This window comes from Coturnix japonica, chromosome 12 (genome assembly GCF_001577835.2).
Source record: "Coturnix japonica isolate 7356 chromosome 12, Coturnix japonica 2.1, whole genome shotgun sequence".
In the NCBI taxonomy this organism is placed as follows: Eukaryota; Metazoa; Chordata; class Aves; order Galliformes; family Phasianidae; genus Coturnix; species Coturnix japonica.
Window position 1 is genome coordinate 3150311 of NC_029527.1, and position 15922 is coordinate 3166232.

Sequence of the window (15922 nt, forward strand, 5' to 3'; positions counted from 1 at the left end):
AGAATTAAGAATCTGGCAGTATTTTACCGTCTGTTTTATATTATTTAGTCATTGTTCATAAGCTTGCATTTTGTTTTCCACACAGCGTATGCAGAATGATTTTGAAACCACGGGTTTTCATTTCTTATCCCTATAATGTACAGTTTTAAATAAAAGTAACATAGTTGCTGAATTATCCTATCTTGCACATAAGTCACCAGTAAGTTGATATTACTGAGTTACTTTTAAATCAGTGAACTGCAATAATTGTGAGTTTTTCTCTCACAACAATGAACTCAGTTGGATTTTTTTCCACCAAAGTATGATTTTTTTATAGTCATCACTGATCTAATTGACCAGAGTTTTGTGCTCTGTGCATACATCTCTAAAATTCTGTCCTGTTGCTCACTATTTCATGATGCCACCTCATTATACAGCTTCAGCTTTAAAGCTGCCAGGAATGCTGCCATGAAAACATTCAGTGAGTAAAGGAGAAGAAAGTGACAGTATTTTTCCAGACTGAGCCTCAATTTCATGGTTAAATGGCAGGATTCTGAAGAACATTTACAGCAGATTTGAAATTCTTAAAGTTGCACGACATTGACGATGCAGTCTTACACTGTGATTTGAAAAGAGAATAAGGAAATCGGTTAGGCCTCAAATTCTTTTCCTCTAATACTTCTTAACAGCAGCATGCACAGGTGCTGTGTTTTTCCCATCATTTGTATGTATATTTTTCAAGGAAGAGAGAGAATTAGAATAGAGTCCAGTATGTAATTTCTCTTATCAAACTTACAATACCTTGAACAGAAATTTAGCTTTCATTTCTTTCATTTTTGCTACTTCTTTCCAGTCAGTGCTGATCTGTCCTAGAAATATACCTGTGCATTGTTGTCACTGATTTTCACTCTAGAGGCAGAACATTCACACTCTGCAAGTTTGCTGATGATGCAGAATTGTGGGGAGTGGCTGTTACACCGAAAGGTTGTGCTACCATTCAGTAAGACCTGGACAGATGGGAGTGTTGTGCAGGGAGGAATCTGATGAAGTTTAATGTGAGCAAGTATCAAGTCTTGCACCTGGGGAAGAATAACTGCATGCACCAGTACAGGTTAGAGGCTGAGCTGCTGGAGGTGAGCTTTGCAGGGAAGGACCTTGGAAGGTCTGGTGGACAACAGGTTGGATGTCAGCCAGTGTGTGGCCAGGAAGGTGAATTAAAAAGAGTGTGGTCAGCAGGTTGAGTGGTGTGATCCTCCCCCTCTGCTCTGCACTGGTGAGGCCGCATTTAGAATACTGTGTCCAGCTCTGGGCTCCCCAGTTGAAAATAGAAAGGTATCTCCTGGAAGGAGTCCAGCAGAGGGCCACATTGATGCTAAAGGGCCTGAAGTATCTCCTGTATGAGGAAAGGCTGAGCAACCTGAGTCTGTTCAGCCTGGGGAAAAGAAGATTGAGAGGGGATCTGACTAATGTTTATAAATATCTAGTTCTGTGATTCTGTGATTGCTATCAAGCAAATAAGATCTGTCTCCATTTGGTAGGACAATAATATAAATATATAAATACAATACAATAAGTACAGCAATATAAAATATAAGTGCGTATTATATGCCAAGTACTACAATCTTTCCATACTATGGAGAAGTCCAAAGGTTTTTTTTTTAGACAGCTCCAAGATGCAAACGGTGTGGAGCCCATCTCTGATGGTGAGGTGTATTTTACACTGAGTATTTACTAAGAGTGTGAAGCCACAAAATCCTCACAGGTTTTTATTCTGCTAGGAAATACTTGAATGTGTCTATGGGTACACAGATGAATGAACTAAATAAATGACAAAGATGGAATAGTCTCAGTAAGAAGCTGGATTGATGATCAGTTACTAATGATTTTGGTAGGTGAAGAGCTGATCTCTTTGTTTATTGATATTTTGGAAGGACAGATATGTTGAAATTAAGGCACAAATCTTGAAGTACATGTTTTAATCTTCTTAAATCTTGGAAAGTGTAGGTATAAAATTCTTCATACTACTAGCAGGAGAAATTTGATGTGTACAATTGCACAGGATACTTAATAGCATGGCCATTCCGGTTTAAGAACTGAGTGGTGCAAAAAGGATGCAGGTGTGGCTTCAAACCTGCTTTGCTTCAGAAAGGAAGAACAGCTGTAGAGGCATTGCCCTGATTCCCATTGGAGCAGCGCTGTGTGGGAAAACTCAGCCTCGTGCTGCCCACTTCCCCAGGACAGCCCCAGCCCTGGCACAGGAGCTGGAGAAACTGCCTTTGCCAAAGTGGTTAGTGGAGGTTTCTCTTATGCAGGGCAAACTGCACCACAGGTCTTCTGCAGATCCTTTGAAGCCATTTTGATCTGCTTACAAGATGTACTGTATCCAAAAGAAATCGAGGAATTCATCCCTAAATGCTTAGGTCAGGCTTTAAGTGTTACATATATGCAAATACATATGTATGCATATCCAAAATATGTTTACAAATATTGATTTGATAGATGTACATTATGTATTATGTACAATCTGTCAATCTTTTTTTTTTTAAAAAAAAAAAAATATATATTGAAACATGGGTGATAAACAAAGAAATCCATGATGGAAGTATTCCTTAGGTATAAAGTACAATTGACTTTTAAAAGAAAACTCATGTAAGTGAGAGCTTAAGCACCAAGTCTTATGCTACCAATATAAAGTAGCATTATTTTACAATTTCTTATTTCAACCTAATTAAAAGTATATATCTACCATTTATTATATATGTACATATAGATATAAAGGACCTTGTCTTAATTAGAGTGGCCAGAATGAATTCCCTGAAGTATGTACATCTCGTAACAAGTATTTTGAGTTTCCTCTATACTGTGGAATTATTTACTTTGAAAACTCTCAAATCTGCTGAAAAACTTATTTTGTTATGCCTAGGAGTGCAGCAGATTAACATAATTAACTGTATGCATATTTAGTTAAGCTTCTGGAAGTGCAACTTTATTTTCTTTTACACCTGAACCCCAAGTTTGTAATGCCTGGTGTAGGTAACTCAGTGAAAGAGTGCTTAACACAACCAGATTAAACAACAATTTAACTGATGGCCACAAATAGAGCTTGGAGTTTGTCATGGCTACAAAGATTTTCTGTCAGAGTATAAAAGCAATTAATCAGTATGCAGAAGGTATTGCCTGCCCCATAGAGATGCTAATTTTGTGACACTTTGGAAACTCATGTTCTACATTTACTGTTCACACTAGATGGAAGCTAACCAGCCTCAGCTTGAGCTAATGAAATCAAAAGACTGCAAAATGACACATTTTCCTATCCCCATGCAGTATAATTTTGAGATCTTTAGTTTCTTTCTAAAAGTATTTTGACAGCCGCAGATCTGATTAAACGTCATGAAATACAGCCATCCTAAAGACTGGAAAATCCTATTTGTGTAGAAACTCTATAGCCAGATTCAAACAAGTGAAGGCATATCAGTTTCCTGCTCAAGTATTTTTGGAAAATAAAGTCAGATACTGGAGCGCAGCAGAACAAAGATCAAATATTTCAACATGTCATTGGGGACTTCATTTTGTTTCCCAGAGCGCTGTAACAACTGTTGATATGCACAGTTAGAGTGGATCTGTATTTAGATGGAATAGTCTAGTATAGATACAGTGAGCAGTAAACATTTAGACGTCCACATATTCTTTGCTGCTTGCTCTAGGTTAGGAGCTAACATAGATGTTGTTTTTATGAAGGAAAAAAAGAAAGCCCACTAAAATAGTGCAGTAATTTCAACAATCTGTAACCACAAAATGTTCTGGAAAAGAAAAAACAGAAAAAAAAAATCAAGAAAAACAGATCAGCTACTGCCACATTTTTCTTCCCATAGCCGTATGTTTAAAAGGGCTGTCTGCAGTCATTTTGTTCCAAAATGCTCTAAGAGTCGAAGCCACATGGTTAAAAATATTTCTCTACAGCTGTACAGAAAAGAATGCGGCAGTTAGATTAGCTCCACTCGATTTCCTACCAGCAGTTCAAAGCACGTCGTTATTAATGACTCACCTAAAGCAGAATCGCAGATGAGCTGCTGCGGATGAGCAGGGGCACAGCTGCACGCCTCCACCAGCTCCTGAATTCTGTGGGTCAGCAGCAGAAGCACTGAAAACAACAAGGTACTAAGTACAGGATTCATGCTGCCTTAAGCACAGCTAATCGGTCTGCCAAGAGAAAATGCTTTCTTACTGTTGATTTTATATCTAAACTTCCTACAAACTATCTGATTTCTTCTGCGTCTTCAATTTCAGCAGACTTGGGTGGTTTAGTAAAGCCCTCTAATGCTCAGTCTGCTTATGTTAACTGACTTCTAATTTCCCTGACATAGGAACCTCTTATTTATGGCCCAGACACTAACTGGTAACTCCGCCTTCCTTTAAGGAAAAAGCACATCATTGGTGAAAGTTATTGTACCAGAAGTGAGATTACCTTAGTAAGCACTGCAGTGTTGCTGTTATGAGTCAGTATAACTATTAATAATCAAAAGCCTTTACAAAAACAGCTTTTACAATTTTCTGCAGTTAATTTAATCATCTGTAGCAGAACAAAGATTTTTTTTATCTTTTTCTAGTAAATTTTCTTCCAGCCTGAATTTACAAAATAAATCTGCCGCCTTCTCTATTCTGGTCAAGTGAACAGCTGTCCTTCATTAAACCCTGTTTTCATTTGCAGTCCTTGGTCTTCCCCTGCACTTCTGTGCATTTTCTTGAGATGACATTCCTGTTTGCAGGCTGGACAGAACTTCATGAAAAAGGGACGTTTCAATGCTCTATTTGTAAGGCTACAACAATTAGCAGTAACAAGGAATAATGAGTTAAAAATAAAAGCTGCAATAAAGGGCTTTTTTATTATTTTATCAAATATTTAATGTAGGTTTAATGTATGTTGGAGGCACAGCTTTTTCTCCGTATTCTTTTTCAATATTAATCCTGATCTACACAGATCTGTATCTGCATTTTCTGGCTACTGTTATGCATGGAACACACACATAAATTCCAAAGTTAGGAACTATTTTTTCAGCTTCAGATCTTTTAATATCAGAGTCTGGATATGTGTTACAAATGTTACAAAGTAGTAAAACAGTAGTAATATAAGACATAGGTTGACATGGACAACAGAACTTAAAGAATTGTATTTTTTGTCACAATTCAAGTTTGAGAACTGAAAATTCAGTAATATAATATAAACCATTTGAATCAAGGCTTATGAAAAGCTGTTTTGTCGAGAGTTAGGTGTACACAAAGTAGTTTATTATCTTTATAGAAATATGTGCAGGTTCCACAGCAGAAGGTTGATTTTATTGTTAAACTGTAAGAGGTCATTTTGGCAGCAAACAATTTGCTTTGATTCGTTTCAGTCCTCCCCAGGTAGACACTCGAGTGAAAAATAAATAATACACGGATACTCAGAATTATTAGAACTGGGTCTTATGTTTAGATTCAAAACTGGACTGGGAATATTCTACATGATATCCTGATTTAACTCAAGCAGTCATACTTTGAACTTTATTTTTTCAGTCTGAAGTTTTGCTTCAAGTCATAGGGATAGATCCAAGTCCAGGCCTAACAGCAGCAAATAATTCAGACTTGTTGATATCTTCATTCTTACCTGGAGGACACTTAATTTTTCAGGAAGTATTTTCATATGAATAAAAAGTTGTGAGATTGAAACCTTCTCCAGGATGTTCAAGCCCATTTAAAACAAACAAACAAAACAAGCAGGTATTTTAATGGCATCTGTGATTTATCATCTGTAGTTGTAGGGCTGTTGACATTCAGATCTCACTTGGGGTGGCAGAACTGGAAAGTGTTGAAGGAATTAATTCAGACCCATTGACTGGTTTCCCAATAACACCACATGCTTGCTGTCATAAACCATCCAAATAAGTCAATTTGATTTTTGTTTCAGTAAAATACAAGTAACAGATAAGTATGCTGGGCTAAGCCTTCTCATTGCGTTGATAATGCAGTTCTTCCTATTGGTAGTTGTCCAAGGAAGGTATCCCGTAAGGTTGTACAGAATGGCACATTAAGACTGTATGCTCTCCATGCTTAGAGGAATGACCTTTAGATGAATGAAATCTAGTGCAATCAAAGTAATTGTACAGCCAAACTAAAATCATTATCCTTATAAAATAAATACATTTAAAAATAATTATGACAAGTTAAAATTTAATTCACAACTGCCTATAGACATAGCTGGAAATTTAGTATTTACATTTGACTGTGCAGAAATGTAAACATGCTAAAACCAAATCTTGTGTGGTAATTGTACAAATGCCATAAAAAACACATTTCTTGTGATCTTATATGGTATTGCCTGCAGCTGTTTTTGTAACAAGTCAGTTAGACTTCTAAGTGTATATCAAATCTTTTTGTATATATGCAGAATACCTGGAGAATGGTTACACTTAGAGAAGCAAATGGCCAGGAAGGGGCTTCTTATTCAACATACACATCCACTGTTGGTCTCTCTGGAACTAGTCAATGCTGTAAGAGAGATACTTGGAACATGCTGTCAGCAGCAAGACCTGTCAGTGGTAGTATGACCTTCAGTGAAACTTATGGCTGTAACATTTCTGAGCCATAGCATGGAACAACTGGCTACCAGCAGCCAAAGGCAGACATGTGCACCACACTAATGAGCAGCTCTATGATAGGAATATCTTCCAGATATTCATGGAAATGTCAATACAGTGTTGATATTAAAATGTAAAAGGGAAACAATTTTGGAGACTTCAGTAGAACTGTTTTCTGATAAATCTTCATTCTCAAGCAAGAAGTTTTGTCAACTATTTTTAATTCCAAAACCAAGGCAAGATAGCTGAGGAGTATCCTTCATAGTGGTACCTCATTTATCCAAGGAGCCAAAGATGATCTGTAGCTCCTGCTGATACTAGTACGACAATTGAGAACCAGCTGCCTCTGAACAGTATCAGTAAGCATTAGATCTTATCTTGAAGATGCACTGTGCTTTTTAATATTGCGTATTCTTTTCATCGTATCAATCTAATTAATTTTAGATCTAACTATGTCAGTTAGATTTTGACCTTGCAAAGCACAAAGATTGCTTCCAGAAGACACAGAAATATTCCTTGACAAATCTGTAAGCAAAGCTTTTATCACAAGCAATAGTAAAGAAAAGATAGCCAACATAAACAAAAAAATACTCAGTCTTTCTCCTATCTGTAAAAACAGACTAACTGTACAGGGCCTCTTTGACTGCACTGTTATGTTGATTTTCCTTTGGTTTGATATGTAAACCATGATATCATAGCAAATTGTGTCATAACACTAATGAAGCATGAAGCAGGACTTAGCAGCGCCCACTCCCTGCTTATCATCTGCTATAACTAATGCTTGCTAATTAGAGGCAGAAAACTATTTCTCCAGGGGCACAGTCACTGACTGCGTCAGCTCACAATTGACGTGATAGGAAGAACACTTGGCAGCTTCTCTTTTTTTGTCTAGCTAGATAAACTTAATGCTTAATAATTCATTTCTATTTTCTAGTAAAATGCAATGAAATAATGAAGATTGTGGATCATTCACGGTATTTGTTGATGTATATGACAGAGAAAGAAAGCAGGAAACTTGACTACAGTCAAAGTTATGATCAGCTTTGTCTCTTCTCAATGGAAACACTAATTTTGCCTAGGTCTTACAATTCTCATTGGGGTTCTTGGACAGTGGGTTACCTTGTTCCTTATTAATTTTTACTATCCATCACTAGTTTCTATCATCAGCATTCTGGTAAAAGCTTAAAAGTCACTAATAGCCAAATTTATTTCTTTTTTTATCTAATGTCCTCTAGTAACCTGTATTAAGAACACCAGACTGCCATCCATTGAACTTTCTCAATGCGGGCTTCAATGGACAGAACTGCTGCTTCTCCTGAGCTCCAGAACAAACTCATTGCTCTTATGATGTTCTCATTTCTTCCCTGGGAATCCATCTCTTAACTATCTGCCCTCTGTATTTAATTGTTCATATGATGCAGCATTGTGAAGTCAGTTTATTGTTTCCAAGAGACTGATCTGGAGCATTCCTGTGGGCAGACTTGATTTTGATATTTGAGTTATGTCAGGTTGCTCTGAACTCTGTTGCTTAGGGACTGTCCAAGCAGCTTTTTCACAGGTTTTTAAACTATGAAGGACTATCCAACAGAGAGCTTGCTGCCTGTTCTTGCTGTAGAGCAGTTTGAACCTACATGATGCATTTGTCTGGGCTGCCTGCTCTGCACATTAGTTCCTGACTGTGCACAGAATATAGTTTTATACCTATATCTACTTTATTCCCTCTCTATTGTGGGAAATTAATCTTACTTTAGAATGATTGTAGGCAGGATTCTCCACAATCATAGTTTATCTGATGCCTTTCTGTTGCTTTGCTAGAGTACTTTTCTCCCTAGTTTTCTTTTGGCATTGCATTTATTTTTCCTAAAAACTACCTTGTTTAATCACAGCACATATCCCATACAAAAAAGTAATTATATTTAAAAGATCCAAATTAGAATAGTGTTTCACAAAATAGATGGGTTTTCATGGATTTTAATCCCTAATATCTACACATGTACTACAGCCCACTTAAGAAGGCATGGTACTTATAGCTGTCTCTTCCTGAATGCTATAGAAATAATACACATTAATTTTACATTCACAACAATTTGGATCATTTTATTATGAAGTTGCGGAATGAAAATGTTTTAGGGGCAGCAGTCTGCAAAATAGTTCTGAGAATAATTGGAATGGAATGAAATACTGACATTCCAGAATCAAAATATAATAAATCTCTGCCAAGACTTTGTCTTCTCTAGAATTTCTATTAGAAACCTGTGAGAGCTGCTCTTGTTGTTTCATTAAAACAAGGTAGAATCCAGTATGCTCTGTATTGCTTCTTGTGTAAAGGGAATATGGGATGTTTCTCTCTACAGATTTTACACTTCCTTTTTCTAGAAGGGCACAAGATAGTAGAAACTCTGATTTAACATCTCTGAATTGATCTCTGTTGACAAACAGTAGCTGCTGAGGTGTGGAGTTCCTGCAGTTCCAAGTGATGAGGGGAATAAGTTGAGCTACCCCTGCTGGTGACAGAGAACTTCTGCATGTTCAAACCCTCACTTGTCTTAGGTTTGTTTGCCTTAAACCAAAGAGACTACAGAAAATACTGTTTGTTTATTGATTTAGGAGCCTTCCTGCCAGTTTCTGAGAAAGAAAAAAAATAAAAAAATGAATAAAAGAACACCTTAGATTTAGTCTGATGCATGTTCCATAAATAAATTACATGGAAGTAGATTGGCTGAGTGAACTTTGCTTGGGGATTGTTGGAAAGACAAATATTTAAACAAGGTAAGTCATGTTTATGAAGTTTTTGTGTGTTTCTACTTTATTCCCCCCCCCCCCCCTTTTTTTTTTTCTTCTATCGTGGCTTTCTTAGTCAACACAACCATAAGGAAATTAAATATGGAGTGAATCCTGCCTCCAAAAAACTGTTTTCTGCATTGTTTCCAGCAGAGGGCTTTTGCCTAGTTTATTGTTATATACAGCATTGGGTATATTTTGTATTATGTCTTAACATAAATAAAAGTGAATTCACAAGTATTCCAATCATATCTCTTGGAAATAAAATATTTGCAATACATAACCAGGCATTGTTTAAAAGCGAAGAACTTACAAACTATTCAGCATTTTAGTGATCAAAGCTTAACGTTTATGAATTTATATTAAATCAATAGACTTACACTGCAGCAAACCACTCTCATTAAGCTTCAGAATATTTCTGAAGTAGGGAAGGGTGGTTATTATTCCCATTACATACAGTGTATGTATACAGTTCCACAGTTTCAAAGCCAGTTTCTTATTAGACAGTTCTTTCCAGTTTCATTATGGTCAAACTGTGTCACCTTTATCAACCAGCTTAAATTCCACTGAGGGGGGAAAAAAAAAGATTTTCAGCTTTAGGGTTTTTTTTAGAAGAGAATAACAAAGCAAAAATAAGTTGTCAGAGAGGGATGTCAAATCTTTGATCACTGCACTCATCCCAAAAAGTGAAGGTACACTCATCAGGCTAATAATAGCGCTGTGGCTGCCTCTAGTTGCAGTGTAAGTTTTGTTTCCTTTTAAAACACCAGTTGTGTTTATTTTGTCCGGTTCACTGGGAGGACACGACTCTTGTTGATAAGTTCAGGATTTTTTTTTTCTCCTGCTGCTGCCCTGGAACTGCAGGCAAAGGGCAAAAATTTGGTTTGAAAGAAATCCTAATGATGAATTCAAGAGGAAGAGAATCACTGATGGTTTCTTACGAAGTACTTTCTTTTCTTAATCTAAAAGCAGTGAATATGCAGGTAGCATTAGAGTGTGGGAATATCACTGTTCTTCATGAACACAACATTAACCAGATCAGTGTTTGTGAGCTTTATAACTCTGTTAATTAGCTACTTGGAGCTGGCAGATATAGCACCTTTTTTGAGACCTTCCTTTACGCAGAGCAGTTTTTGCATTGTTCTTTAAGCTTCCCAATCTTAAATCTTTTACATAGACAATATATGTAGCACATCAGAAATATCTTGGAATTTCAGAAGAGCATTATGATATTTCATAGATTTTCAGAGTTTAGAAGAGGTTCTGACCAGTAACTAATGAACCTTTCGACTTCTTTTATGAGACCATGTCAAATTCAACAATGTAATTTCTGTTGTTGGTCTTCCAGTTTTCTATTCTGATTTGTTGCCTCTATTTCTAATTGTCATAGAACTTACACTATCGTGAATTTAAGAAAAGCTTTGAAAAATAAGCTTTGAAAACTTGCACACCTGCAAGACCTTCTCACAAGATAACTTACTACCAAGTAACTGTAATGGGGATTTAAAGGAAACCCATGGAGCTGGTACACTTTCAGTGTCAGTAGCACAGCTACATCATACATAATGTTAATCCAAATATATGAAAGGTCTTGAGGCTGCCTGTTAAGACATAGTAACAAAAAAGAAGGGACTGGAAAGAGGTGAGGAAAGGACTAAGATCAAGTTATTGCTTGATAGAACAGTACCACACAATCTTGGAATCTAGTTATTGTTAGCAAAGTGACTGCATGATGTCACAGTCTCCTTATACAATGGGAGGACTGTGGCAATTAAAGCAAGGCCAGGAATAAAGAAAACACTGCTAGAAGAGCAAAATCACTACGGCTTCATCAGCCCCAGGTTCATGGGACTGTCACAGTGATAGAAGAGGAAAAGCCCTGGGAAAACTTAGTATTTCACTGTCTTTTATGCTACCTGATTTTTGTCTGTATATTTGAATTGCAATACTCAGCACCTTTTTCTGCTGCAACAACCTCTTCACTTTGTCTAAACTGGGACGTGGTATACCACCAAAATCTTGATACTGGACTCCAGAGCCAAATGAATTGTCATTCCTTAAGTGATGTTAGCACACTTTCACATTTTGCTCTGGGAGAAAGCAGAGTTGGTTTTGTGGTTTTTTGGGGTTTTGTCTTGAATTAGCGTTTATTCCTATGGTCCTCAGAGGATTCCACAGCTATGGAATCACAGGAAAATACATGGTCTTCTTAATTACAGGAGTGCCATTTGTAGTGCTATACTTAGATGTCTGCCTGCATTTCCATTACCAGCCCTGTGTCAGTGGTTTATAGTTCACTCATAAGAATGTGCTGCTGCCCTTCTGAGTTCAGGCAATGATTTGTTCCCTCCCTCTTCAAAACTGAGAAAAGAAACATCAAGTAGCTGTTTTTAAAATATGAGAGCAGTAACTGGATGCTGATTGACTACACAGGCCTTTGCATTCCTACAGTTCACAAGAAGTCTAATTTGACATTCAGAGCAGAATAGAAATGCCCACTAATCAGACTATTAAAATCATTTTCATAAATGATGCAGCTCAATCATATAACTCACAGCTGACTGCTCTAACGTTTCCTTTCTGTTCTCCCTCTCAGCTAACAATGCCGACATTTCCTGTTGTTGTGAAGATTGGACATGCTCATTCAGGCATGGGAAAGGTGCAGATGCTACTTACTGCATGTTAGGAGGCTGGGTGTTCATCTCAAATAATATGCATGCTCTTTTGTTTCCTGGATATTTTATCTCTTTGCTGTCCAAACGCTGTCTTTGATCCTCACCCTTGCAAATCTCTGCTTGTCTATTATTCAAGAAAGCACCTCTCTTTAGGAAAAGAAAACCCAAAAAAAAACTAATTAATATTTTCATATTGACACCTTCTAATTCAGTTTATGTTTTGCTCTTCTCAGAACACTTTTAAAACATACTGAGATGCTTTCCTGAAGCAGAATCTTGCTAATGGATTTAGTTGACTGTGGTGAAACTATTTAAGAGTCAATGTCTGTTTGCACAATCCAACTTTTTGGACCTGGGATTCTAGGATGGTTTTGCCTTGGTTCTCTACTAGTTACAGCCTGATCCAGGTTCTTTTTTCATTTCCTGTCTTAATGTATTCCCTGTGATTGTTTCATACTGCTATGTAACTGCTGCTTTCTTTCTCCAAAGTAATTGCATTTAATGGGTGAGTACTGTCGTTTTGATACCACTTCTCTCAGAACGATGGTTCAAGTGATACAATTTAAACACACTTTTGTTGGTGTCAGTGAACATTTATAGTCATCACAGATTATGTTTCTCTCATTGAAAACACTTGTGTACTGTGTTTTATATTTTAAAACAAATCATCAGAGAATAGTTACATTTATCCTGTTTAATCTCCAAATGCTCTATGAACACATTTGCCACAAGAAACAGAAAGCTGATGTATTTGTAGTCATTCAAAAATTGTTCAGTTTGAATAGTGTGCTATGATCTTTTGCCTACAACTGTTTTGCTTTATTTTTTACTTAGTAAGTAAGAAGAAATCTGGCAGCCAAATTAACCGGGCGCAGAATTAAACACTAATTACTTAAACTGTAGTTTCTGTGGATTGCATACATGAAGTATTACAATGTTTATATCATACTTTGAATATTCACTTCTCATTTATAGAAAACAGTTCTGTTGGACAAAAATATCCAGCATATCAAATGTCTATAAACACAAATCTAGCTTATTATTATTTAGCTATAAAGTATTTTAAGTCCTTAAAGACTTAAGGTGCCAGCCTTTTGTAGTGAAATGCTTACTATCAGAGCTCAAGTAATGGTTCCTCTTGTACCCCAGTTCTCCCAAAAGGCATTGCTAGGAGTAGTGTTTTCACTTATAATTAGATTCATACACAGTATTCAATTATCAGAAATGGAGTTGAGACCAGGAATTGTATTTGTTTTGTTGGTTCTCAGATGACAAATCATTCTGAATCCAAGAGCTGAGAGTAAATACTTAGGCCTTTTGGCCTCAGTATTTGGCCTGACTCCTCCCTTCACTGGACACCATTCAATACACAATTCCTGTCTCACAGCCATGGGTACTCTAGACTACGAGTGCTCTATTAAGTACCATTTGACAGTGGAAGCAAAAGGGATGCTGGGCTCCAAGAAGTTGGAACCTCTTCTAATATTAGATAGTATGATCATAGGAATCCCTGCACCGTTTCCTCACCTTGCTGAAATGCACTTTGGGTAAAGAATTATTGTCATTCCAGTTTCCCTCTCCTATTTTCTCCTAAGACTTCTCATTCATGTTTTCTCCCTACTTCAGCTAGCTTCCTTTGAACTCAACTGTAGAGATAAAATCTCCCTGTTAAAAAGTAATACTTCTGTCTCCTATCTAAAGTTTGTTTGCAAAGAAGTAGGACAAATGGGAAAAGTGATTCCATCATCTTGAGACCACTTCTGTGTTCCATGTGAATGGGCCCTCGTCAGAATGTCATGAGCCTTCATGTCCTCCCTCCTGGGAGATGCGTGACCCAAATGTGATAGTACGTGGTGGGCACCGCAGACATGCAGTTACATGAGCAGTTTAGAAAATCATGAGCAATTGCATAAAATCAGTGTTACCGCACCTTTAAACATTCTCCTGATCTAAAAATTATCAATCAAAACTATTAAAAGATAATTGAAAATAGAAGTCCACTATCTGCAAGTTGCTTTCTATGGATGAGCAGGTAATATTTTGCATAGAAAATTAGATATCTTAATGCAGGACTGTTACAGAATCCAGAAATCAGGTCAAATATCAAATACCCTTTATAAACTGATGCTATCAAGAACCATATTTCTCATGAATGCCGTTTGAAACTGAAGTCTACATTTTATTTCTAATTGCTGTTTTTTCTTTTGCATTTGCCGTTTACTTGTGGCATGATGACTACAGATCAAGGTAGACAACCACTACGATTTTCAGGACATAGCCAGCGTGGTAGCACTTACTCAGACCTACGCCACTACTGAACCCTTCATAGACTCCAAATATGACATCAGGATCCAAAAGATAGGCAGTAACTACAAAGCATACATGTGAGCCAAAAACTTTTCATCATTTGTTTGAAAATTGATAAGCACCAGTAAGTTTAAGACTGTTGGATGAGACTCTGAGTAGAAATGTGGTGTCTCCATGCCTTCATTGTCATACTCTTCACAGAGACAGTGTTTTAGACTTTCTGGATTTATCAGCACTTTTTTCTTTAAGTTGATTGTCATTGGGAGGAGGGGAGTAACATAACAGGTGAGCCTGCAAGAGCAGCGTTCTGACAACTTTTAATTGCTTTTGCATGTCATCTGTAGTTAGATGGCATTCATTCACAGCAATTTGAGTGGCGAAACTTTAATGGGAGGGAGTACTCTCCTTTTAACACAAAATAATGAGAAAAATTCTTATCTTATGATGGGCTTTGTATATATGGGTAAAAATCTCTTCTAATTTCATAGAGATATGTTTAGAGATCATGACTATATGCGGGATTAAAGTGTTGTTTCAGTTTTAGAGCAGCAAAACAGATTAAGAGGTATTAATTGATCTATTTGACATTCAATCATTTCGTCCATGTTGTTCAGATAAGTTAATTCATCTCATGCATTTGTTCCCTCATGCTTACAATTCTGAGGCAGGAAAAAAATACTTGGATGAAAACACACATGTCCTTAACTCTTACGTCCTAATCTTTGTTTTTCCTTGCCTTGGTCAATTTACAAACATACTCTCCTTCCACTTCCAGTCACCATTCAGATTTCTTTCTTTATCTCATACCTTTTCATGCAGCCACTTCAGCTTCTTCAAGGCTGGGATTGTGCTTCTCTCTCTCACGGGTGTTTGATACAAATTTCTTGTACTCCACTACACATCTATTTCATTTCCTCTGTTGTTTGTAATACACAGAGTTGATTTATCTCTGTTTTACAGTTCCCAAGTGGCACAGCCTTAGCAGTAAAGCCCAGCCATTAATGGTTGGGACACACCTCTGGGTACCAGTAATCAGATGCAGTGTTAGTAATTTGATGGTTCATTCTCTGTGGTAGAACTACTACATTTCATAGGAAGGAGTTCTACCTTTTTTTTTCCTTGACTTTCAATTAAAATTCTGTTTAGCCTCTATAATAATTATGGTAGCAGTCAGCCAAATGTATAATTTTTTAACAAGAATGTTTCTTCTTCACAAAAGAAGCAGTTGGTCTGAGGATCAGAGAGGAGAAAATAAAGAAAACACAATTAGAATGACAGCCTGTTTCTGCTAACTGTTCCCTCAGAAACTATGGGTTCATCCAGATGCTAAGAGCCCAGCCATCATTTTTTCGCTACTTACTTTCATGTGGTTCAATCACAATAAATGAAATACTGATTCATTTTTACAAAGCATTTTGAAAGGAGATTTACCAAATGTCTATAAAATTCTTCATATGCATACACATGCATTATGTCAGTAGTATATTGTTTTACAGCTGGTTCTCATTTTGTTCTCTCACACAGGAACAGAGTACTTAGAGAGCAACCACAAAAATACAAGCTGAG

At 36.8% G+C, this 15922-nt stretch overlaps 2 protein-coding genes across 4 annotated transcripts in view; one reads left to right on the plus strand and one right to left on the minus strand.

Moving 5' to 3' along the window:
• SYN2 (synapsin II) overlaps positions 1–15922 on the plus strand; it is a 103301-nt gene that overhangs the window by 59536 nt on the left and 27843 nt on the right. The window contains exons 6-7 of the mRNA XM_015874777.2: positions 11971–12033; positions 14291–14433. Of these exons, the coding sequence (XP_015730263.1) occupies positions 11971–12033; positions 14291–14433 (206 nt within the window). The remainder of the gene's footprint in view (positions 1–11970; positions 12034–14290; positions 14434–15922) is intronic.
• The window catches only part of TIMP4 (TIMP metallopeptidase inhibitor 4), a 55752-nt gene that overhangs the window by 12829 nt on the left and 27001 nt on the right, over positions 1–15922 (minus strand). For 2 of the 3 annotated variants that reach the window (XM_015874776.2, XM_015874775.1), the window contains one exon: positions 4025–4120. In XM_015874776.2, coding sequence (XP_015730262.1) covers positions 4025–4120 — 96 coding nt within the window. Of the gene's footprint in view, positions 1–4024; positions 4429–15922 lie in introns of those variants that run through there. The other variant, XM_015874774.2, reaches the window with a different exon arrangement.